At 41.2% G+C, this 26,107-nt stretch overlaps 2 protein-coding genes across 4 annotated transcripts in view; one reads left to right on the plus strand and one right to left on the minus strand.

The window, feature by feature from the left end:
- Positions 1–11,351, plus strand: part of znf827 (zinc finger protein 827) — a 145,214-nt gene extending 133,863 nt beyond the window's left edge. Inside the window, exons 15-16 of one of the 2 annotated variants that reach the window (XM_069926334.1) lie at positions 8,340–8,455; positions 10,659–11,351. In XM_069926334.1, coding sequence (XP_069782435.1) covers positions 8,340–8,425 — 86 coding nt within the window. In that variant the 3' untranslated portion in view covers positions 8,426–8,455; positions 10,659–11,351. Of the gene's footprint in view, positions 1–3,606; positions 3,666–8,339; positions 8,456–10,658 lie in introns of those variants that run through there. The other variant, XM_069926336.1, reaches the window with a different exon arrangement.
- The window catches only part of LOC138758035 (uncharacterized), a 62,390-nt gene continuing 39,863 nt past the window's right edge, over positions 3,581–26,107 (minus strand). The window contains exons 6-7 of one of the 2 annotated variants that reach the window (XM_069926341.1): positions 21,573–21,645; positions 3,581–3,792 (exon numbers count right to left, since the gene is read on the minus strand). In XM_069926341.1, the coding sequence (XP_069782442.1) occupies positions 3,785–3,792; positions 21,573–21,645 (81 nt within the window). In that variant the 3' untranslated portion in view covers positions 3,581–3,784. Of the gene's footprint in view, positions 3,793–8,642; positions 8,923–21,572; positions 21,646–26,107 lie in introns of those variants that run through there. The other variant, XM_069926340.1, reaches the window with a different exon arrangement.

Below are 26,107 nucleotides of genomic sequence, written 5' to 3' on the forward strand. Positions count from 1 at the left end.
TTCCTAAATTATGTTATTAATTATAAAATTTAAGTATTTAAAATTAAGAATGGGATTTGATAGGATGGATGAAGAGAATATGTAAGATTGATTAGCTCAGTGAGGGACTGGGGACAAATTTGTTTATCCAGAGGTTTTAATGCTTTTGGGCCTAAAATAATTTTGTCTCTCATTCCTGCTCTACCCTTCATTGGGCTTGTGGCTTTTACCTCCATACTACTTTGCCACTCCCTCGCTTCTGCCCGGACCGGGGCCGCCGCCTTCTTCTTTCTGCCCGGACCGGGGCCTCCGCCTGCTTCACTCTACCGAGGCTGGGGCCACCGCCTCCCCCTCGCTTCTGCCCGGACCAAGGCCTCCGCCTGCTTCGCTCTACCGAGGCTGGGGTCACCGCCTCCCCCTCGTTTCTGCCCGGACCGGGGCCTCCGCCTGCCTCACTCTACCGAGGCCGGAGCCGCCGCCTCCCCCTCGCTTTTTACATTTTACACCCCAGTTACACAGCAGTAAGAAAGGGTGTGACTCGGTCAACCCCGTCAGAATCCAACCGGGTCCCTGACCTACCTCAGAGGTAGTTAGAGAACCCAATTAAACTTACCTAGGCCATGTCCACAAGTGATTTGCGACCAGGTATGGTCCGACCTAGGAGGGGAGGCAGGCCCCTCCAGCCCGGGTAAGAAACCTGCATAGGAGAAGGCCACTCTGATATAAAACCTACGACCCAAGGACCTCGCTGCCACGTCCCAGCTTGCTTGGCCACGGCACACGAACCATGGGTGTAAAGGGTGGGGCCAGTACTGCGCACACTGCACTCCACCTAAAAGCTCCTTTGCGCAGGCCTGAGGACTGGTCCACGTCCTCCCCCTCCAAGTCCTCCCCCTCAAAAGATGCTCACAAACTCAAGCTAGCATGCTGGAACATCAGAACCATGCTAGACACGGCTGACAGCCACCGACCTGAACGTCGGTCTGCCCTCATCGCACATGAACTCCTCAGACTTGACATCAACATAGCCGCGCTCAGTGAAGTCCGCCTTGCAGATGTAGGCAGCCTCCAAGAATGCAGCGCGGGCTACACACTCTACTGGTCTGGCAAGCCTATGGATGAACGACGCCTATCTGGTGTAGGCTTCATGGTCAAGAATTCCATTGCCTCCAAACTCGAAAACCTCCCGACAGGCCATTCGGACCGGATCATGTCCATGCGACTCCCCCTTCAAAACAAGCGTCACATCACCCTCATCAGTATCTATGCTCCAACCCTCCAGGCGGAACCAGCAGAAAAGGACAAGTTCTACACTGATCTGCGCAACCTCATTCAACGCACCCCTACAGCCGACAAGGTTGTCATCCTTGGCGACTTCAACACTGCAGCCAACAAGGTTGTCATCCTTGGCGACTTCAACTCTCGCGTCGGCAAAGACTCAGAAACCTGGCCAGGAATCCTGTGCAAGCACGGTGTCGGCAAGTGCAACGACAACTGGCGCCTCCTGTTGGAGCTCTGCGCAGAACAGCGGCTTGTCATTACAAACACCCTTTTTCAGCAGAGGGACAGCCTGAAGACTACCTGGATGCATCCCCGATCCAAACTTTCTTACTCTAATCTTATGTCCCTATTCCATAAATATCTAAAATCTTTCTTGAATATTGAAAACTGATTGATCTTCCCCTGCCCTCTTGCACTAATTTCTGCTCTGACTGGTCCTCCACTTATTTTGAGCCTGACCACTGCTTCTAGCCCTCATAGTTAGGGGAAACATCAGACCCACATTCACCTTGTCAAACTATACAAGAAATTTTAAAGTTTGAATAAGGTCACTGCCAAGTCCTGTAAACTGAACAAATCTCCCTGCATAGATTTACATCACTCCCATCAGAACCATGAGGTCTCCAAGAAAGTTTTCTCAAACAATGTAAACCTAACTGGAAGGGGTACCCACACTTCCTCTTGGGACAAATGGCAAGGCGAGTGGCTGGTGTGTCCATGGGAGAGCACTTTTGGACTAGTGATCCTAACTGCTTTAGCTTTAAATTAGTTGCTGCATTAAACACCATCATCCCCTCAAAACTGACCAGTGAACTTCAAGACCTGGGACTCAACACACTACTATGTAATTGGATCATGGATTCCTCACCTCCAGAACACAATCAGTGAGGATTGGTAAGAACTTCTCCACAATCTCCATCAGTACCGGAGTACCACAGGGCTGCATTCTTAGCCCCCTGCTCTACTCGCTTTACACCAATGACTGCATAGCTTGTTACATCAACAAAACAATCTACAGATTCATGGATCATGCAGCATTAGTGGGTTGTATAAAAGTGGATGATGAGTCATCATACAGGAAGGAGATTGAAAACTTGGCTGATTGATATACTAACAACAACCTGTCTCTAAATGTCATCAAAACCAAGGAGCTTATTGTTGACTTTAAGAAGGGAAAAACAGAAGTGTATGATGCAGTGATCATTGGGGATCAGATGAGGCGAGGGTAAGCAAATTTAAATTCCTAGGAGTCATTATCTCAGAAGATATCACCTGGACCCAACATACTAAGGTCATCATGAAGAACTCATGTCAGTGCCTCTAGTTCCTTAGGAGTTTGTGGAGGTTGGTATGACATGGGAAACCTTGACAAACTCCACAGATGTAGAGTGAAAAGTATGCTTATTGGCTGCATCATGGCTTGGTATAGGGCCACCAATATCTCTGAGCAGAAAACCATGCAAAAGGTAGTGGACACAGCCCAGTACATCACAGGCAAAACTCTCCCCACCATCAAGAAAATCGTCAAAAGAGTAGCAGCAATCATCAAGGATCCACACTGCCCAGGACATGCTCTGTTCTTGCTGCTGCCATCAGGAAAGGGGTATCAGTGCCACAAATCTCACACCATCAGTTTCAGGAAAAGCTGCTACCAACAGACTCCTCAACGACAAACTCAATCAGAGACTCATTTTAGGATTCTTACTTTGCACATTATGTATTACGTATTTCTCTATTGCAGTCAGTTTGTTTACATTTCTTTCTTTGTTTATATTTCTTTCTTTTGTGTCTTGAGTACAGTTTTTTGCACTAACAATAAAGTAGAAATTCTGCCTGGCCTGCAGGAAAAAAGAATCTGATATCATGTATAAACTCTGACAATAAATTTGAACTTGGATTTTTTTTTTCAATTTTGAAAAAGATAGGACTGTACTATAAGATAATGTCCTAAATTGGGCAAGACTAATTTTGATGGTTTTAGATCTTTCCAAGATTCATTGGGAGTGGCTGTTTGCCAGTAACAGGATATTTGGTAGGTGGAAAGATTTTAAAAGAGATAGCACCAGTTCAGTCACAAGTACTTGTTAAAGTAAAGGGCAATGCTGGAAAGATCAAGGAACTCTACATGTCCAGAGATAATTGAAGCTCTAATCAAGAAAAGGAAGGAGCATACAGTATGCTCCATAATGTTTGGGACAAAGACACTTTTTTCCTTTATTTGCCTTTGTGCAAATGTATAATCAAACAATGCACATGTAATTGAAGTGCACGTTCCAGATTTTATTCAAGGTTATTTGAATACATTTTGGTTTACAGCACTTTTTACACATAGTTCTCTCATTTCAGGGCACCATAATGTTTGGGACATTTGGCTTCACAGGTGTTTGTGAGTATTCAGGTATGTTTAATTGCTTCATTGGTGCAGGTATAAGAGAGCTAGGCTTGCTTCTAAGCTTTTGATCATCTTTGGAGTCTATAGTTGCCGTTTTTCAGCATGAGGACTAGAATTGTGTCAAAGAAGCCATTATGGGGCTGAAAAACAAGAATAAAACAGTAAGAGACATCGCCCAAACTTCAGGATTACCAGTGTGGAACATCATTAAGAAGAAAAAGTGTACCGGTGAGATCAGAAATCACAAAAGAACTGATATTCCAAGGAAGACCTCCACCGCTGATGGCAAGAATTCTAATAATAACAAAGAAAAAATTCCTCAAAAGTACTTTATATCTGACAGATCAGAAACACTTCAGGAGACAGGCATGGATATGGCCAATGACTACTGTCCTCAGAATTTCTGGAGGGGATTATGAGAGAGAATCTACAAGCATTTGGCTTTGTGCATTGGAAGTAATTTAAGTTGTAAATTGTAAGATAACCAAGAAGATTGATGAGGACAAGGTAGTAATTGTCGTCTATATGGGCTTTGGTAAAACATTTGACAAAGACCAAGTTGGTAGGTTGTTCCAGAAGGTCAGATTGCATGGGATCCAGCGAAAGTGAGCTCATTTGATCCAGAATTAGTTTAATGGAAGGAGTCAAAGGATGATAGTGGAGGGTTGTTCTTCATAATGGAGACCTATGATGTGTGGTGTGCTGCAGGAATCACTGCTGGCTCCACTTTGACACACAAATGAGTATAAATGCTGAAATCTGGAGCAATAAGCAATCTTCTGGAGGAACGCCACAGATTGAGCAACATCCACGGGAGATAAAGAATTGTCAACATTTTTGGTCTGAAAACTTAATCTCCATTGACTTATTCTTCTCCCACAAATACTGCACAGTCTGCTGAGTTCCTCCAGCAGATTGTTTGTCATCCATGCCATTAATATAAATGACAAACAATGTGGTTAGCACGGTTAGTACGTTTTCGCACGTCAAAATAAATATGGTGATATGGTGGACAGTGAAGAAGATTTGAGATTACAAAAAGATCTGGATTAACGGGGAAGGTGGATCAAGATAAATTGGCTTGAACTTGGACAAGTAAAAGTTTATGCTTTGGTAGATTAAACGAGGGCAGATTTGCACAGTGAATGTTTGGGGCGTGGAAAGAGCTGTAGACCAGAGACTTGGGAGTGCACATAAAGTTCTATGAAATAGTGACATGGTGGACAAGGTGAAGATGTTTGGCATGCTTTCCTTTATTGGTCAGGGTATTGAATACAGGAGCAAGATGTCACTACAAGATATTGGCGAGACCACGCTTTGAGCATCGTGCACAATTCTGGTTGTCCTGTATGAGGAAAGATATTATTAAGATAAGTGTGCAGAAATGATTCACAGAAATATTACTTGGACTGGCAGGCTTGCATTATAATGAAGAGGTTGGATAGGCTGGGACTTTGCTCCCTGAAGCATGGAAGACTGAAAGGGATGGATATTTGAGTTTTTTTAAATGATGAGCATAAAGAGGGTACATAGTCGTTTTGCCAGGGTAGGTGAACTGATTAAAGACTAGAGGGAAAATATTCAAAGGGACCTGAGGTGCTTTGGTATATGGAATAAGGTGCCAGAGGAAGTGGTGCAAGCATAATTATAATATTTAAAAGACATTTGGGTACAGAGATAGGAAAGATTTAGAGGGATAAGGAGGCACACTTGGGTAGACAGTTGAGCAGAAGGCCAGTTTTCACGCTGTAAAAGTCTGAGTTGCTGTCCCTTCATCAATTCAGGAAAGAAAATAAATTTCTTCAGCCCATAGTGAAGGCTTTGGGAAATTGCATTCTAAGTCAATTTCAGGCAAAGGTGGATAAATGTTTGGAAATTCAGAGATAAGGGGGTGGTGCAGGTAAATGATGGTGAGGTATTGGGGCAGCTACACTTTTATTGAATAGCGGAAGAGGAACAAGAACCAAGTGGCATGTTCCTACCCAAATTTATAGGTTGGCTCAGCATCAACCTGGAATAAGAAAAAAATGAAAAACTCTCAGAAAGAAGCATCATAATTACGATATCATTCAGCTTTTGTGAGTGCACCAGTCTCTTGCTGGAGAACTTCCTGGCATATTGTGCTGTTTAGTTTTAAAACAGCCAGAAAGTTTAAGTACATATCTTCCTCAATTTCAAATATTTATTGAACTTACCCTTGAAAGGCACAATGGTTTCAACTTCCACTGTTTATTTATGTAATTCTCTGCAAAGAACAATTCCTAACTTATTTTCCCCAATAAAAGTGTTATAGTGATGTGTTTGCTGTTGAATTGTTTATATCTCTACCTGCCATCATTTACCTCAGTGAGACAGACCATTCTTTCTGTGCTCAGACTACAGAATGTATTGACTTTTTGATGAGAGCAACATTCAGATTGGCTGGTTTAAAATTTCACTCTGTCTTGAATTGCTATTGAGACTTCGTATGTATTTGACCACTTGCCTCCTTGTTGGAGAGAAAGATGAGCAAGTTTGAATGTGATGCAAAATGCTGTTGGCTTCAATAGAAATCAGTGGTCAGATGATGAAGGGCCCTACACCTGAAGCATTAAATCAGTGGTTCTCAATCTTTTTCTTTCCACTCATATACCACTTTAAATATTCCCTATGCCATAGATGGTCTGTGAATAGTAAGGGGTTGTTTAAGGTGGTATGTGGGTGGAAAGAAAAAGGTTGAAAACCACTGTTTTAATCGTACCTAATTGACTCGTGTGCCCAGTTTCATAACTCCAAAGGAAATGGGCCAATGACAATTTTTCTCAAGCAAAATATTCCAGTAACAATTGGGGCGAGAGCAGTGATTCTCAACCTTCCCTTCCCACTCACATACCACCTTAAGCAATCCCTTACTAATCACAGAGCACCAATGGCATAGGGATTACTTAAAGTGGTATGTGAGTGGAAAGAAAAAGGTTGAGAACCACTGCATTAAATTTTCCAACAGATGTGGCCTGATCTGCTGAGTAGTTCCAGCATTTTCTGTTCTTGTTCCAATTGATGCCACTGCCAGATGATGCATTCCTCCAAAATGCTTGTGTCATGTGACACATGTTGGGGTTGGGTGTTGGGTTTTTCCTCCTTAGTCTTTTGTCAGTGAGGTGGGCTCTGCGGTCTTCTTCAAAGGAGGTTGCTGCCCGCCGAACTGTGAGGCGCCAAGATGCACGGTTTGAGGCGATATCGGCCCACTGGCGGTGGTCAATGTGGCAGGTACCAAGAGATTTCTTTAGGCAGTCCTTTGGTGCACCTCTGTCTCGGTGGCTAACATCCTTTTATGAAAATTAAGAAAAACTGCAGAGGCTGGAAATGTATTTATTTTAAAAATTTAATCATACAACATTTTCACAAGCCCTTCCAGCCCACGAGCCTCTGCCACGCAAATATACCAATGAACTGACAGACCCCAAACGTATCTGAAGGGTGGGCGGAAACTGGAGCACTTGTAGGAAACCCCTGCAGACATGGGAGAATGTGCAAACTCCTGAAAGACAGCACTGGATTCGAGTCCGGGTTGCTGGTGCCGAAATTAATATGAAAAATTAACTCAACGGGTCAGGCAGCACCCGTGGAAGGCTGAAAATATTCTGCATCTGTGACAAAATTAACAAAGTTAATGTTTCAGAACTGAGAAAGGGAAATTAAAACAGGATTGCAGAAAAGATTGGATAATATTGGTTTCATTAACCCCTTCTATCCCTACAGAACTAAAGTGGAGCCAAGCCATCCTCAGTCTTGAGAGACTGCCTATAAAGAAATGCAGTACTGATTTTTCCCTGTGTGTGCCTGCAGAATATACTTGGGTAAAACCACAAAAAATGCATTAACCTTGTCTTTTGCTCACACGTGCATTCAAGCTGAACAAGTTAGAGCAGTGGTTCTCAACCTTTTTCTTTCCACTCACATACCACTTTAAGTATTCCCTATGCCATAGGTATTCTGTGATTAGTAAGGGATTGATTAGGTGGTTTGTGGGTAGAAAGAAAAAGTTTGAAAACCACTGATTTAATCGTTCCTAATTGACTCATTATGTGCACAGTTTCATAACTCCAAAGGAAATGGGCCAATGACAATTTTTCTCAAACAAAATATTCCAGTAACCATTGGGTCTAGAGCAGTGATTCTCAACCTTCCCTTCCCACCTTAAGCAATCCCTTACTTATCACAGAGCACCAATGGCACAGAGATTACTTAAAGTGGTATGTGATTGGAAAGAAAAGGTTGAGAACCACAGAGTAAAATCAGGAAGTGATCTGTTCCTAGAAGAAGGTTCTTCACACAATGAATATAGGAAGTGTTTGGCTATAAAATGGACATTGGCTAGATTGATGCCTAACAGTAAAACTGCTTTTCTGGGACACTTAACTCTGGAATATTCAACCACAAATCAATAATGATTTCATTGAGCCTGATTGCTGAGCACAATAGGATGAGTAATTTGAATTTAACATTACTAGTGCACAATTATTGTTCTAATATAATTGATATTCAGTTTAGCTCCTGCAAATTCAGTAATGCTTCAAAGACAATACCTAATAACATTGTTTAAATAAAATTAACTAAAATTGAGAAAAAAATTACTTTTAATACTTAATATTTGTCTGTGTATTTGCCTTTATCAAGAAGTGTTGATGGTGAATTATTTTTTCAGATTACGAACATCTTAATTTGCAAAGGAATTATCAGATGGAATTCATGGATGAGGAGGGCAGAGAGCCATCATTCCATGCTGTATAATATTCCGTTGAATAAACTCGAGAAAGCAAGGTACTGTTCTGATTTAGAGCTGAAACATTCTAAATTCATGATCCTCATCTGTGCTTGCTCCTAAATGATGATCTCAAACAAGTTCATTGGTTGGAATCAATAATCACTTTTTAAATAAATGCTTGTAAAGATATTTATTAAATTCAATTGCAAGACACAAAATTATAAAGATTTTGATTATTGGCATTAATAATTTTTTTGTTCCAAAAATGTCTACTATAAATTAATTCTTTAAGAGGTCTTAGTTTGTAGTAAGTTAAATGTTCATGTTTGGATCCGTCTGTACTGAGTGTGCCAGGGCTGGGTCGACCACTCTGGGTGTATTTGATAATCATAGATGTAAGGTTTGGCGGTCAGCTCCCACACACAGGCACGGTTTCTGAGCAGGAAATGAGGATCGTGCATTTGAACATTTTGAAAATTGCAACTAGAGAGAGTTCTCAGTAGCCGTTCCACTGCCATGGTGTCTGCAAAGGAACCAAAAAACGTTTACAAGATTTTAGGAACAACTTAAAGAGCAGCTTGAAGGATGAGGGAGAGGCAAAGGGATGGAGAGCCATAGGGAGCATATTTCCAAATCTTAGATCCTTGGCAATCGAAAACAGATCTGCCAGAAAGGGGGTGTGGCAAGTTGACTTTTGCAGTTATAAATGCTCTACTGATGTGTTCAGATCCTTATGTGGTACCCATGGAATTTATATTTAAGTAATTATCTAAGTCATTCATTAAGAGAAACAAAACAATTGCAGTAATAATCTTGAAGTTTTGTGCTATCTAGGCATTGCAAACAACAACAAAAAATCCCACTCTCCACCATCATGTTGAATTTTAAAACTGACAGAAAACATGGTAAAAGCAAAGTAACAGGATTAATTATAACAATGCCAAATTAGCTTTCTCCTGTTTTAACAAGCAAAACAGACTCATTCACAGCAACTTTCTGTCATTCCTCGAGCCACTCAGTCATCAGTGGGGTGGGGAAGGGAGGGAGATTGGAATGGAAATCTGACACCAACAGTGCTATCAGTATTAAGGATGGTAAGAGCAACCTCCATGGCTGTAATACATGTTCTGGCTCCAGTACCTACCTGAGTAGGTGACATTCTCTCCCCTGGTTGTACAGTCCTTTGCCACCATACCCACTCCACTGTTCTCCCAATAACAATTGCCTCTCATGAAGCAGTGAGACAAACAGCAAGAAAAGTGGGATGTCATGAATTGAGGAACGGCAGGTCATGTTTAACCAATTTATTAGAGTTCTTTGAGGACATAACAAGCAAAGTGGATAAAAGGCAACAGGAGGATGTGGTATACTTGGATTTCCATAAGGTGTTCCTTGAGGTGTTGCACAAAATATAAGGAGGCATGGAGTTGGGGATAATGGATAGAGGATTGGTTAACCAATGGATAGCAGAGAATTCAAATAAATGGGGGCTTCTCAGGTTGGCAATCAGTGGTTAGTGGATTGTTGCAGGAATCCATGCTGGGCCCACAACTCTGTTTCCATGACGTAATCACAATAGGTCAACAACTGTTCATTGTGGGGAATTGATAGATAATAATGAGTTTATTGTCACATATATATATATATATATATACATATGCACTGAATTTCTTATTTGCTGCAGCTGAACAGGTACTTCATGATAAAAGCTACAATAGTATTTATTAAATTAAAAACATAATAAATGCAAAAGATGTCATTAATAAATAGCCATATTTACCATAGAGAAAAAGAAAAACAATTGTGGCATACAGTAAAACCCTGTTATCTGAAATTCAAGCAACCAGCAAAAAAATTATAAAAAAAAATAGGTAAAAAATACAGAAGTTTAAAATTGGCGCGCCACACCTTTAGTGCACCAATCACGCAACACATACTATCAAGCAACCGGAAAATACATGTTATCAAGAATCAACCAATCTCCATAGGTCCCATGTACCGGGGTTTTTTTTTTACTGTATGTAAGTTTGCTGATGACAAGTGGAAGATGCAGCGAGTTGGTAGAGAGATGAAGTTAGATTAGATGGGTGGTCAATGGTCTGGCAGATGGAGTACAATGTTGGTAAATGTGAGGTCATCCACTTTGGAAGGAAAAATAGTAAATCAGTCTCTTATTTAAATTATGAAATATTCCAGCATGCTTTTGTCCAGAGAGACCTGGGAATGCTTGTAAATTAATTGCAAAAACTTACTTTTCAGGTGCAGCAGATAATCAAGATGTTGGCCTTCACTGTGAGAGGAATTGAATTTAACGGCAGGGAGGTTATGCAACAGCTGTACTGCTCCTGTACTTTCTCTTACTTGAGAAAGGATACACTGACTTTGGAAGCAATGCAGAGGAGGCTCACCAGGTTAATTCTGAAAATTAGATTTGTTTATGAGGAGAGATTGAGTAGCCTGGGACTATTCTGATTGGAGCTTAGAAGGATGAGGTGGGTTCTTACAGAAACATAGAGAAAAGCAAGATCAAGAAGGGCAAGTGGGAGACAAATTAAGCCAAAGAGGGAAGTAAAAGCTCAAGCAATGGGTATTTTGGAATATTAGCTCAGCGAGCTGGGACAGGGAAGGAAATGCAGAAGAAAGCTGAATGCATGTTGTCAATCTTAATGACAAAGTCAACTATGAACTCTTCGTAATTATTATTAGAGCTGATTAGCAGTCAGGTTTGACCCAGATAAGTAAAGCTTGCACTTCAGATTGATCTGAGAAGAAGAATATTTTCTCGAAATAATCACTCACACAGGGACATAAAACAGATATGTTTCCCACCATCTTATTTTGTTCCAGTAGCCATGGGTGAATCTTTTTTTAAGGAGGCTCTCCCATTAGAAACCTTAATTTTCGTGTGTGAACATTGTACAATATATGACAATAAACTGTTTATCGATTCTATTCCTCGTGTTCTATAATTTAGGGTGAGAATATAAATACTTTAGACCTGCAAGGAAACTCATGTAATAGGTTTTTTTTTAAAACTCAATTCAACTCTTCTGGGCTTAAATGAATTAGTTCATTAAATGAAATCCTCACCATTAAGATTTAACATTATAATTTCATTAGTAAAGATAACACAAATCTGAAGAAGTCTATATTAATGCCATCTGATTGGAGAGTGTCCAGATGGAATACAGTAAAACCTCGTTAGAACGCGGTAGTTGGGGTCCAAGATTTCATACCGTGTTACAGCCGAGTCGCGGAACAGATATGTCATGTTTCAGGAAGCAGGAAAACAGAATACTGTGACTCAAACCCTATAATAAGACCTTTAAACTCCACATATTAACATACACATCTTGTAAATGAGTAAAATAAGAGTCCATTTTTGAGTTTGTGACTGTTAGCCTGGCATCCTAAAATCAATGTTTGCCATCCACAGACACCCACGCTATAAGCGATTCCATGGATTAACGAATTGCGTTCTAACGAGGTTTCACTGTATTAGGTGTTGCTCCTCCAATTTGTAGGTGGCCTTCAATTCACAATGCATTAAGCCATGGACAGACATGTCGGCATGGGAATTGGGAGTGAAATGGTTGACCACTGGGAGGTCCTATTGAGATTCCTCCAACCAGATTTCAGTGACCTCTAGTTTTTGTTATATGTCTCTCCCTCTCCCCCCATCCCTGCCAGCTCCCCACCTTTCCTCCCCATTCAGAGAGCTACCTCTCTCCCTTTCACTTTTTCCGTCCCACCCATATCCACCAATACCTTCTTGGCCTGTACTCCACCGCCTGCCACTTCTTCCCTTCTCTCCCTACCTGCCTGTTGGTTATGTATCTTTGCTTCCTATGGACGTGGCGTGACCTGCTGAGTTTCTCCAGCACTTTTGTGTATTAAACCACAATCACAGAGTCTGCAGACTTTCTTGTTTAAATTCATAAATACAGTATACTTTGTGATTGAATGGATTGAAAATTAAGTTGACAATATGAAGTTGAATATTTTGGAAATGAATGGAAAGAATTGAATTGAGAGGAGCTGAATTGTTTATTGTCATGTATACTAGAATATAGAAGAAGACTTGGTTTTCCGTGCTATCCGGGCAAGTTATAGAACATTGAACATTACAGCACAGTATATCGATGTTGTGCTGACCTATATATTCCTACCAAAAAAAATCTAAACCCTTCCTACCTTTTCTTTCATCCATGTGCCTGTCTAAGTGTCTCTTAAATACCCCCAATATTTCAGCCTCCACCAGTATCCCAGACATCCACAACTCTGTGTTTATTTAAAAAAAATGCCTGTCATGCTTCCCTTAAACTCCCCTTCACTTTGTACAGATGTCTTCTGGTGTTTGCTATTCCTGCCCTGGGAAAAAGAGCGCTGATTATCTATCCATGCCTCTCAAAATCTTGTAGTCCTCTCTTACGTCACCTCTCCTTCTTTAGTCCAAAGAGAAAAGTCCCAGCTCTGGTAATCTTGTCTCATAAGTCTTGTTTTCCAATCCAGGTATCATCCTGGTAAATCTCCTCTGCACCCTCTCCATAGCATCCGCATCCTTCCCATAATGAGGTGATCAGAACTGAACATAATAGGTGTAGTCTCACCAGAGATGACCTCTCGAATTTTGAAATCAACCCCTCATTAATGAAGCCCAGAATCCCATAGGCTGCCTTTTCCATCCTATCAACCTGCAAGGCAACCTCAAGAGATGTATGCAAGGTCTTTCTGTTCCTCCATACTGTCAAGTACCTGACCACTAACCCTGTACTCAGCCTTCTGGTTTGACCGTTCAAAATGCATCACCTTGTAACAAAACAACTGTGCCACAGAGCAAAATGAAGAATGAGAAAATAGTCGAGTCGAAGTTCAATAAAAGTCATTTACTTAAACAATCACCTCCAACTTTTTCAAACCCCGCACGTTCCAAATGATGTCATCACATTGTAATGTCACGAAGCCACTTGAAACATCCCAAGCCGGTTCAATTAAGCCTCCGGTGAGCCACTACATGCCAGACCCCCACCCTGAACCAGTGATAAGAGGCTAAACCTCTGGTGCCATTACTGTCCACAACTCCTGTGGGGTTGTCTGCGCCTTCATATCAGGGATCATGGCAAGGGCCAATCAAAGTCGAGCTCAAGGCTTTAGTCGGTCAATCGTAAATGTCTCTGGATGCCCCCCAATGTCCAGTATGATTGTTTCATAGCCTCTGTAAGGATGGCCTGTGTGCACCTTTACACACAAACACAAATTCATGGTCCCGGAGTTCTTTTGGGATGGAGGGTGTCATTGTTCCATGCACTGATGTGGGAACTGAAACCAATTTTCCAAGCTGCTCCCGCAGTCTGCCTAAGACTTTAGTCGGTGGCACTTTCTGTCCACTTGCTGTGGCCATGAACTCCCCAGGTACAATGAGCTGTGCTCCATAAACCAACTCAGCTGATGAAAAGTTGAGATCCTCCTATGGTACAGTTCTTATTTCCAGGAGAATCCAGAGCAGCTCATCTGCCCAAATGGGTCCCTGAAGGCGGGCCATCAGTGGAGCCTTCATATGCCTATAGAACTGCTCCACCAAGCCATTCGACTGTAGGCTGTCGTGTGGTGGAGGTGCATTCCCAGCAGTCACGACAAAATGTCCGAGAGTGCAGAGGTAAACTGTGGGCCTTTAACAAGTACCTAGACACTCGTAACTCCTATATGAACATGGACGAATCTGCGGTGCAGTGGCTGGAAAGGCTGAATGGCACGTGCCTTCACGTGCCTTTGCAGAATGACAGTCTGTGCAAGTCTTTGCGCAGTACGTGACCTGCTTTTTGAGTCCATACTATACAAACTTGTCGACTAGCAGGCGGAGCATTTCTCGAATTGAGGGGTGGGACAGTCCATGAATGGCATTGAAAATGTAACATCTCCACGCAGCAGGGACAATAGGATGAGGCTGACCTGTGGAAACGTCACACAGGAGAGTGGTACCTTGTGGCCCAAAGACTATATCCTCGAGTTGTAGGCCATGACAGCAGTTCTATAAGTCGTCCTGGCACTGAGCTTTGGCAGATACCATGTAGTCTGCACCCAGAGAGAGAGCACATACTGCTTCAACAGAGATACAGGACAAGGCATCAGCCACCACATTACTCTTACTGGAGATGAGTTTAATCCTTGTTGAAAACTCGGATATGTAAGATAGGTGGTGTTGCTGGTGGGTTGACCAGGGATCTGATACAAACGTTAGTAGTTTATGGTCAGTAAAATCCGTGAAGTCCTTGCCTTCCAAAAAAGAGCAGAAGTATCTGACCGCTAGGTACAGCACCAGCAGTTCCCTATCGAATGTGCTGTATTACATTTGTGGAGGGCGGAGGTGCCTACTAAAAAATGCTAGAGGCTTCCATTGTCCATTGGTGCACTGTTCCAAGACCCCACCTAATGCCACATCAGATGCGTCTATCATCAAGGCGGTTGGTGCATCCATTTGTGGATGGACCAGCAATGTTGCCTTCCACTAGGGCATCTTTGATCTGCTGCAATGTTACCATAATTTCCTTTGTTCACTCAAGTTCTTTGGCATCGCTGGACATGAGGTCGAAGAGGGGTTTCAGAATATGAGCTGCAGAGGGTAGAAAGCAGCGATAGAAATTAACCATCCTCACAAATTCCTGGAGTCCTTTGATGGTATTGGGCCTTGGGAATTGAGGATGGCTTCCACCTTGTGATAGTACAGATCTATCACCAATGTACATAGTGTATATAGTTAATGTATCTAGACTGTGCTTACAGCGATTGGCTGACAGCTAAGCCACACCTATTGTCTGAGCCTTAAAGGGTTGTGTCCCTAGCCAGGTCGGATCATTCCGGACTGGTCGGCCACCTGTGAAGAGCTCCAGTCTTTTGCTAATAAAAGCCTTGGTTTGGATCAACAAGTCTTTGGTTCTTTCGACGAGCTCTACAATTTTATTAGCAAAAGGGGTCACAAATGGTGTCGCGGTCTTCCAGCGGGAAATGGACAGGATGGTGGACAAGAACGGGCTAACCGCTACCTTCCCGTATCTGGACAATATCACCATCTGCGGCCACGACATGCAGGACCACGACGCCAACCTAGACAAATTTCTTCAAACTGCCCGTCGGCTGAACCTGACTTACAATTTGGACAAGTGTGTCTTCCGGACCACACGACTCGCTATTCTAGGTTGTGTGGTGGAGAACGGGATAGTCATGCCAGATCCTGACCGCATGCGTCCCCTAATGGACTTACCCCCCCCCCCCCCAACATACCCAGAAAGCTCTCAAACGCTGCCTGGGCCTTTTCTTGTATTACGTCCAATGGGTTCCACACTAGGCCGACAAGGCGCATCCGCTTATCAAGACCACCTCCTTTCCCCTCTCGACTGAAGCCACAGCGGCTTTCGATCAAATCAAATCCGACATCGCTGCTGCGACGCTGCACGCGATCGATGAGTCTGTCCCGTTTCAAGTCGAGAGCGATGCATCCGACTTCGCCCTGGCAGCCACCTTGAACCAGGCCGGTCGGCCTGTAGCCTTCTTCCCCAGAACCCTCCAGGGTCCGGAGAGTAGACACTCCTCGATCGAGAAGGAGGCCCAGGCCATAGTTGAAGCGGTGCGTCGTTGGAGACATTACCTCGCTGGGAGGCGCTTTACACTGTTGACTGATCAACGCGCGGTCTCCTTCATGTTCAGCAACACCCAGTGTGGTAAGATAAAAAAACGACAAAATCGCCAGATGGAGAATCGAACTCTCCACCTTTAACTATGACATCCTGTACCGGCCTGGTAAGCTCAATGACCCGCCTGACGCGCTCTCCAGGGGGACGTGCGCCAGCATACAGATGGACAGACTACGGAAACTCCATGAGGCGCTCTGTCATCCAGGGGTCACTAGGTTTGCTCACTTTGTCAAGGCGCACAACCTACCCTACACAGTCGAGGAGATCCGCTCCATGACCCGAGCCTGTTCGGTGTGTGCTGAATGCAAGCCCCACTTCTTCCGTCCGGATAACTCCCACGTTATCAAAGCCACCTGCCCCTTCGAGCGTCTTAGCGTAGACTTTAAGGGGCCCCAACCGTCAACCAACCGTAATACCTACATCCTTACAGCCATCGACGAGTACTCCTGCTTCCCATTCGCTGTGGCCTGCCCAGACACCACTGCCACCTCAGTGATACAGGCCCTTCACAGTATTTTCGCCATCTTCGGGTACCCCAATTCCATCCACAGTGATAGGGGGTCCTCATTCATGAGTGCAGAGCTGCGACAGTACCTTCTGGAGTGTGGTATTGCTTCAAGCAGGACCACGAGCTATAACCCACGCGGTAACGGCCAGGTCGAGAGGGAGAATGTCACCATATGGAGAGCGGTTACACTGGCTCTCCGGTCTAAAGGTCTCCTCACCTCTCACTGGCAGGAGGTTCTCACTAGTGCCTTACACTCCATCCGCTCCCTCCTATGTACTGCAACAAATGCCACCCCCCACAAAAGGATGTTCCTTTTCCCGAGGAAATCCGAATCAGGAACCACTGTACCGGCATGGCTCACCGTCCCTGGCCCCGTCCTTTTGCGACACCACGTCCGGCACTCAAAGAACGACCCCTTGGTCGACCGAGTGACTCTACTCCACGCGAACCCACATTACACCTACGTTGAGTTCCCAGACGGGCGGGAGGACACTGTTTCGGTGCGGGACCTAGCTCAGGACGCGGTAGACCCAGCAAACCCCCCAACCCAACCTTCCCCAACTCTTTATTCCCCAGGCCCCTTGCCGCAACAGAAGGACCAACAGCACCCCAATGACCCGGGCCACCCTGCCGACAACACGACTGGGGAATTGAGCGACGGAGCAGTCGCACCCGACGAGCCTGCTGGTGACACCAGTCCAGCGACCCCAATCCCGGCACCACGGCGGTCATGCCGGATGGTCAGACCCCCTGACCGCTACAGTCTTTGACCTACCCCTTCCTTTCATTCTCTCCCTCGTTTTTGTTTTTTTTTCCCCAGGGTCAGTTCTCCAAGAAGGGGTGAATGTGATAGTACAGATCTATCACCAATGTACATAGTGTATATAGTTACTGTATCTAGACTGTGCTTACAGCGATTGGCTGAGAGCTAAGCCACACCTATTGTCTGGGCCTTAAAGGGTTGTGTCCCTAGCCAGGTCGGATCATTCCGGACTGGTCGGCCACCTGTGAAGAGCTCCTGTCTTTTGCTAATAAAAGCCTTGGTTTGGATCAACAAGTCTTTGGTTCTTTCGACGAGCTCTACACACCTTGTAAGGCAATGGAACGACACCCCATCTGCTGATCTGATGTCCCAAGAACTCTATAGAAAACTGCCCAAATTTGCACTTGGTAGGGTTCACAATTAGCCTGGACTCTTGTAGGAGGCGGCAGAGTAAATGCAGATGCTGCGGGGGCTCTTTGTGGGAGTGGCTGGTGATGAGTATGTTGTCCAAGTATATGAAAAGGAAGTCCACACCACACCTCAATGTATCTATTAGTCGTTGCACTGTTTGTGCAGCATTTTTGAGCCCAAAAGGCATTGTCAATAATTTGAAGAGGCTGAATGATGTTATGATGGCGGTCTTGGGCACATCCTCTGGGTTAACAGGTACCCAAGCACCAAGTCAATTTTTAAAAATATCCTGCCTCCATGAAGATTAGCTGTAAAGTCCCATATATGGGGTCTGGGGTAGCGGTCTGCAGTGGTAATGTCACTGAAACACACTGCAAGGTCCCTAGCCTCCTGTGGCTTTGGGCAGTATATGTAGCGGGGAGGCCCGCGGGCTATCAGGCCTGCGTATGATTCCAAGTTTTTACATTTAGTCGAACTCTTGTTTTGCAAGCCGTAACTTGTCGGGCGTCAGGTTCAGGCATGTAGATGAGGTCCTTGGGGGAGGAAGTGCTGTGTGACGCCACGTTTGTTGTGGCAGTGGAGAATGACAATGTCTGGAAACTCGGCAAGAAGTTTGGCAAATTCGTTGTTCAAGTCCTCCAGGGTCTAGGTGCGGGGCGGGTAGTTTGGCTTTACCAAAGCAGAGAGTCTGGAACATTGTGGTGTTCACCAACCAGTGCCCTTTTTAAATCCACCATCAGTGAGTGGGCTCTGATGAAGTTGGCACCCAGCAACAGCCAGGACACAGCAGCAAGAATGAACTTTCAGGTGAACTTAATGTCACCGAATTTCAGGGGTATAGTCCATATGCCGTAGTTCCTGGTACGGGTACCAAAACATGAAGGAGGAAGGATACTAACCTCTGCACCCATGTTGACTAGAAATTTACTCTGGGAGAGATTGTCCCAGACATAGAGCAGGCTGTTATGGTGGCCAGCCGCCGTAGCCATTGTTACAGATTCATGCTTGTCAGGGGGAACGTACGCCCTCGTGGCCAGTACTCATGGATACTGGCCCTTTGAATGTGATGCAGCACTAATTTCTGTGGGCCTAGCGCCTTGCTGTTTCACGCACCACAGAGTGTCTGCATGGGCAGCCACTGTTTGAGGGTTATCAAAGTCCTTGCTAGCCAACGTGAGGCAATGTCTTCTGGCATATGCTCTAAAAACAACAACTCAAAGAGCAAGCAAGGCCTATGGCCATCTGCCAGTGCCAACAAGTCTTTCATTAACTCTGAAGGGTCATGGTACCCCAGACCATCGATATGGAGGAGCCATGCAGCTCGCTATCATTGTGAAAGACCATAAATCTGGAGAAAGAGGGCTTTTAGGGCTTTGTACTTGCCGAGAGCTGGTGGGTCCTGAAGGAAATCCACTACTCAACTGGCCGTGTCCTGGTCAGGGGCGCTTACCACATGATAGAACTTAGTGGCGTCCACTTCTATCTTGCGAATGTAGAACTGGGCCTCAGCCTGTCTGAACCAAACTGAGTGGTGCAGAAGACAGCAGTTTGAGCGAAAGCACTGCAATGTCCATGTTGGGTCCAAAATCCATGTGGGCCCATCAGGGTCACCAGTGTTGTAACTATGTCGTAGTGCAAAATGAAGAATGAGAAAAATGATCAAACGTAGTCGAGTCGAAGTTCAGTAAACGTCATTTACTCAAACAGTCACCTGCAGCTTTTAAAACCCCCATGCGTTCCAAATGATATCATCGCACCATGACGTCACTTGGAACCTCTTGGCCAGTTCAATTAAGCCTCTGGTGAGCGGCTACAACCTCACACTCATTCAGATTGAATACCATCTGCCACTTTTCTGCCCAACTCTGCATCCTGTCTATATCCGTTTGTAACCTACGACAACCTTCAGCTCCATCCACAACTCCTCCAACCTTCGTGTCATCCGCAAACTTACTGACCCCTCTTTCCACTTCTTATTGAGGTCATTTATAAAAATCACAAAGAATAGGGCTCCCAGAAAAGATCCTTGCGGAACTCCACTCATCACTGACTTTCAAGCAGAATACTTTCCTTTCACTGCTACTCTCTGCAAGCCAATTTTTAATCTACACAGCCAAGGTTCCATGGGTCCCTTGTCTGAAAATCACTGAATCCTCATCAATCCTAGCCTTAAAAAATCCTCTCCAATCTTTTGCACTTGAGACTCACTTCTCCCTATTACCTTTTTTAAACAAGGGGACCACATTTGCCATTCTCCAATCCTCTGGCACCTCCCCTGTGGCCAAGGAGGATGCAAAGATCATTGCCAATGCCTCAGCTATCCCTCCCTTCCCACAGCAGCCTGGGGTATATCACGCCCAGCCCTGGGGTCTTATCAACCTTAGTATTTTTAAAAAGATCCAACACTTCTCTTCCTTAATCTCAACATCATCCAGCACACAGTCTATACCTAGCACCAGAAGTGTAAGGATAAAAATCAAAGTGCAGAGGATGGTGTTATGGCAAAACAAAATTGCAGGATGTTGTGCCAGTCTAGTGTTAAAGAGAAAAGTACACACAGGCAGTGCTAGCAGTACTTATTGGGTAAACCTCTAAGAAATGTATTGGTTTTACTGTAACATTTACTGTAAAGTGCATGTCTGCACTTATTTTAATATATAATTATGGTGCTTGTTGAATGTGCAAAATAATATCTGATTTGTCTAAATATGCTTGTGGGGTATCAATTAGCAAAAGGTTGTTAAGAATCCAGTAATTATTGACCATTCACTAAAATGCCTACAAGGTGATCTACCAGGTGATCAGAGAAAGGTGACGTGGTGAAATCCATGGAGAGAAGGAAGCAGATTAATTAGTTCTCCAAATGGCACATAAAATGCCAAAATATACTGGTTGGGTGGCACTATGTTTTTCTTTATTGCATCTTTCATACTTGCTTTCCAAACTGTTCAATTTACACAATAATCTTCTAATTCTTGACGAAGATAAATGACAGTGACAAAATCATAAAGCTGTGGCAAGAAAAATAAGGCTGATCTGAGAGACTAATTGAGAAAAGTGTACACACTATATGGATAACATAAGCAAGAGTCTTTGCTCACTCTCTCAAGATGGTCTCTCGCTCTCTCCAATTCCATAACCATAGCCTTTAAGAATTTTCCAACAATGTTTGCTATGCTAACTGATCGATAATTCTCTGGCTTCAAGGATTAATTCCTGAATCAGAAGAATCATGGGTGATTATATTTCAAATATTTACAGCTTTGTCATTGATATGTTTCTTTGGGATTTCTCATTAATTGTGAAAAGTCTGTATTCCTAGTTGGTCTGGAATCCCATTTTCTTCCACTACTGTAAATATTGATGCCACGTAGTTAAACCTGCCACTTATTTCATGTTAAAATCATCTTCAGTTTTCATGAGGGCCTTGTGGTTCCAGGACATTGACCTTTTCTGAGTCATAATTGTTGGAAGTACTGTTTCACCAAGATGGTGGTTGGAATCTGGAACACCTTGGTGGAGGCAGAGACTTACACAACTAATGTAACTAGCTCATTGCTTGAATTGTCAAATCACGGACCAAATCACGGACCAAGTCCTGGTCAATGGAATTAGCATAGATGGATTCTTAAATGTTGACGTGGACATGATGAGCCAAAGAGCACGTTTCTGTACTGCGTAACTCATGATTAATCCTAAAATAAATCCTATAAAACATTATTGTTTGTATAAGACAAAATACCCTACAAACAAGCTGACTTTTAAATATTATTGTTGGTACTTTCAAGTTGATAATAATTTACCTTCTTGCTTAGCCTTCTGCAACCAGTGCTTTATTGAAGTAATACATTGGGGCTTGACAAATTTGGATAGTGTCTGTAATGAAGAATAGATATGAATTTAGTCTAACCGTACACCATATTTATTAAACCACATGTAATTACAGACAAAATGATGTTTTGTTGTCCCTGAAAGTCTCAATGAACTTTACACTTCTTTTTCACATTCTTTTCTATTGAGAAGATGTTCTTTATTTTGAAGAGTAGCCATGGATCGGAGTCCCACCATTGCAGGTGGGAATTTGATATGTACAGTATTAAATATATTAATGACCAATGTGAATTTTGCAACTTTTAATGTTAATGGGCTCAATAATACAATCAAGAGAAAGAGGATTTTGGCCTATATAAAGAAAAGTAGATATTGTTTGTTTTACAAGAGTCTCATTTGACTGAGAAGGAACATCAAAAATTAAAAAGAGATTCGGTTTGCCAATTTATAGCTTCTTTTAATTTGAAAGTGAGAATTGTTGCTATTTTGATTAATAATAAGTTGTATTTTAAGTAAGAATCAGTTATTAGTGATTCATCTGGTAGACTTCTTGTACATTGCCAAATCTATTCAGAATTTTGGACTCTTGTGAATATTTATGCTCCAAATATTGATGAAGAGAAATTTATTCAAGATTCTTTCTTTAATTTGGCGCAAGTATATGAAAATATAATGATTGGTGGAGATTTTAATTGCTGTTTAGATCCATTAATTAGATACATCTCCAAAAATAGTGACGAAAACTAAAATGGCTAAACAAATTTTTATTAATGAAAGAAATGAATTTAGTTGATACTTGGAGAAGATTGAATCTAAGGAGATGGATCATTCATTTTATTCTTTCCAATATGATTCTTATTTGAGAATAGACTTGTTTTTATTGTCAGCCCAATTGCAAGGACATATAGAATCTGCTGATATAAGAGAAGGACATTGTCAGATAATTCCCTTTTGTCAATATCATGTATAGGTTCAGAAAAAATAGATATTACATATAGATGGAAATTTAATTCTTCATTGTTAAGAAATGTTGCATGTTGTAATATTATAAGAGATTAAATACAGATTTTGTTGATAGTAAATTTATTTTGTGGGATGCATTAAAAGCATATTTAAGAGGACAAATTATTAGCTTTTCAACTAAAATTAAGAAACAGTATTCTCGGGAAGTTGATAAATTAGAGAGGGAGATAGAAAATTTGGAGAAAGATATACAGAAGAATTCAACAGAGACTAAAAAAAGATTCAATTAATAAATAAAAAATTGCATTATAATTCATTATAGACATAAAATAGAGACATTATTGCAAAGAACCAGACAAAAATATTATGAATTAGGGGAGAGACCCCATCCCATGGCATGGCAATTAAAGACAGAGCAGATTTCGAGAACAATTAATGCTATTAGAAAAGATTCAAATATTATGTGATTGTATACATTTGAGTCTGAAAATGATGATGTTAAAATTAATGACTTTTTTTAAGATCAACTTCAGTTACCTTTTTTTGAATATTCGAGAGTGTGAAGAATTGAACTCTCCATTTACATTTAGAGTAATTATTGATGCACTCCTGGTGAAGATGGATCTACATCAGAATTTTATTTAAAAATTCAGGATTTATTAATGCCTTTTTTAAATGATGTGTTGAAACAAGCAATGGAACTTGACTCTTTACCAGATTCCTTTTCTAATGCAATTATTAGTTATTCTTAAGAAAGATGGAGATCCATTAAAAATTGAGTCTTATAGACCTATTTCCTTATTAAATGTTGATTTATAAAATTGTAGCTAGGGATTTTGCCTATAGGTTGGTGAATGATTTACCAAGTTCAATTCATTTAGATCAGGCTGGATTTATTAAGAACTGTTATCCTGCAGATAATATTGAAAAATGAATTAGTTTGATTAATATTTCTCAGAAGAAATCCAACTTACCAATGGTCTTATCATTAGATGCCAAAAAGGCATTTGATAGATCAGAGTGGAGTTTTTTTTATTTAAAGTATTGGAAAAAATTAGGTTTGGACCAATCTTTATTAGTTGGGTTGAATCTTTTTATAAAAACCCTTCTGCCAGAGTGGTGACAAATGGCCAAGTATCATTGCCTTTTTTATTAGAGAGATCTACTAGATCTACTGGGGCCCTTTGTCCCCAGCACTGTTTGTATTAGCTGTTGAACAATCTTTAGCACAATTTATGAGCCAGGATGGTAATATTAAGGGTATTAGAGTTAATTCAGAAAAATTTAAGATTAATTTATTTGCTGATGATGTTTTGATTTATTTAACAGAACCACGAGATTCATTAAGATGAGAGATTGAAACAATATGGACAAATATCAGGTTATAAAATTAATTGGGATAAAAGTGAGATTTTGTCATTAGTTGCTGGTGATTATATACAATGTAAGAAAATTGTTCAATTCAAATGATCAAATTAAATATTTAGGTTTAAAATTTTAAATAAATTAAATTATTTTGCTTTATTTAATAAAATTAAAGATGACTTAAATATATGGAAAGATTTACCTATAACATTAATAGAAGTTTTATTTAATAAAATTAAAGATGACTTAAATATATGGAAAGATTTACCTATAACATTAATAGAAGTTTTGTGGAAAGGTAAAATAGTTAGGGTATCTTTACAAAAATTAACTTGGGAGCTTTACAACTCCCAAATTTTTAAAATTATTATAAAGCAGCATAATTGAGGTTTCTTAATAGAATGTTTGATTTGGATAATCCATTAATATGGGCTAATATTGAGTTAACCAATAATGACAAGAAAATTATGGCACAATTTATTTATAAATGGAATACTAAGTTATTAATTATTAATAATGATCCACCTGTTTTGAGGTATTTAATTGAAATATGGAATAGGATAAATGATGAGATAGATACATAGGGGAAATATTCAGGTAAAACACCTTTAAATCAGAATAAACCTTTTTCCTTTTACTCTTAATCAGTTTTTGAAAATATGGAATCAGAAAGGAATTAAAACTGTACAAGATTGTTATGAAGATGGTTATTTTATTTATTTTCAAAGAATGGAAAAAAAAATATGAAATTCCAAATAATACCTTTTTTTTGTTATTATCAAGTTAAGGCTTTATTATTGGATAATTTTGGACAAACTTTAAGGTTATCAAGACTATCAAATTTGGAAATTTTGCTTACGGAAGGTGGTTTAAAAATTATTTCTTTAAAATAAAAAATTATTTAAAAACTTTATAAAACATTACAAAAAAAAAAACAATACCCCTGCCCCCTCCCCACTTTACTAAACTATCCCATCCCAACCTCTCTCCCCCACCCCTCAGAGCCTTAAAATTTTTTTAGGTATTTAAAATTAACTGTTCAATGTGCCAGCTCTGTACATATAATTTATTAATGATTTATAGCCATATATTCCAAATATAAACTCTGTACCGGGTACACAGCATGGTATTGTGAACAGCTATCGTCAGTTCACAGACTTATCTGACACGTCGCGGGCTAGCAGTGCTGGGCGCCAAAGTACAGCAAATGGATCAGATGAAGCCCCTGCCTAAAGGTGCGGAGTACTAATGGCTCATTGCTTTAACTTGCTGGTCCTATGGACAGCAGCTGTTCACTAACAAGTTCATTAACAGGCAGGGAATAAAAGGTCTGTGTATGTCTGCAATAAACCAGTCTTGAGTTGACCTCCTTTGTGTGTGTTTACCTTTATTTAGTAGCATCTACCATAGTAGCCACTACAACTCCACATTTTAACAAAAAAAGAATAATTATTTCACAAATAAAAAGTTATTTTTTCCAAGTATAAACACGATTGTAATTCACTGTGCCATCTTTGTATATTCAAATCTACATCATTTTTCCATGTAACAGCTATACTGCTAACGCTAACCACACAAAAGCCAGTTGTGATTTATTCGCTCACAACGCCGCAATAACTACATTCATATAACCTAATAAACACATCATTGGATCTAAATGCAAATCAATTTTGAATAAATCTCTCAAAAATTTTATGGCTTTTTCCCAAAAGGATTTAACTTTCCTACATGTCCAAACAGAATGCATAAAAGTACCTGTTCATTCCCCACATCTAAAACACAAATCTGATGAACTAAATCCATATTTCTTCAACTTCTTAGAATACAATTGATGAATAAAATTATAATTAACCATATTATATCTCATATTAATTAATTTTGTAACACTATCAGTACACATATTTGACCATTCTTCCCAAGACAATTCAATATCTAAATCTTTCTCCCATTTCCCTTTTATCTTATACACTCAGCTTTGTCCATTTTTTCTTGCAACAACCTATACATATCTAATATAACACCTTTCATTTCTTTATCTACCATTAAAATCTAAAATTTCAATTGACCTGGTAAAACTAAATCCCTAGCAAATTGTGTTTGCAAAAAATCTCAAACTTGATGGTAAGCCAAAAAAATGAATTTGATGAAATACCAAATTTCTCTTGTAGCCTATTAAATG

Source organism: Narcine bancroftii, chromosome 3, assembly GCF_036971445.1.
Source record: "Narcine bancroftii isolate sNarBan1 chromosome 3, sNarBan1.hap1, whole genome shotgun sequence".
Classification (NCBI taxonomy): domain Eukaryota; kingdom Metazoa; phylum Chordata; class Chondrichthyes; order Torpediniformes; family Narcinidae; genus Narcine; species Narcine bancroftii.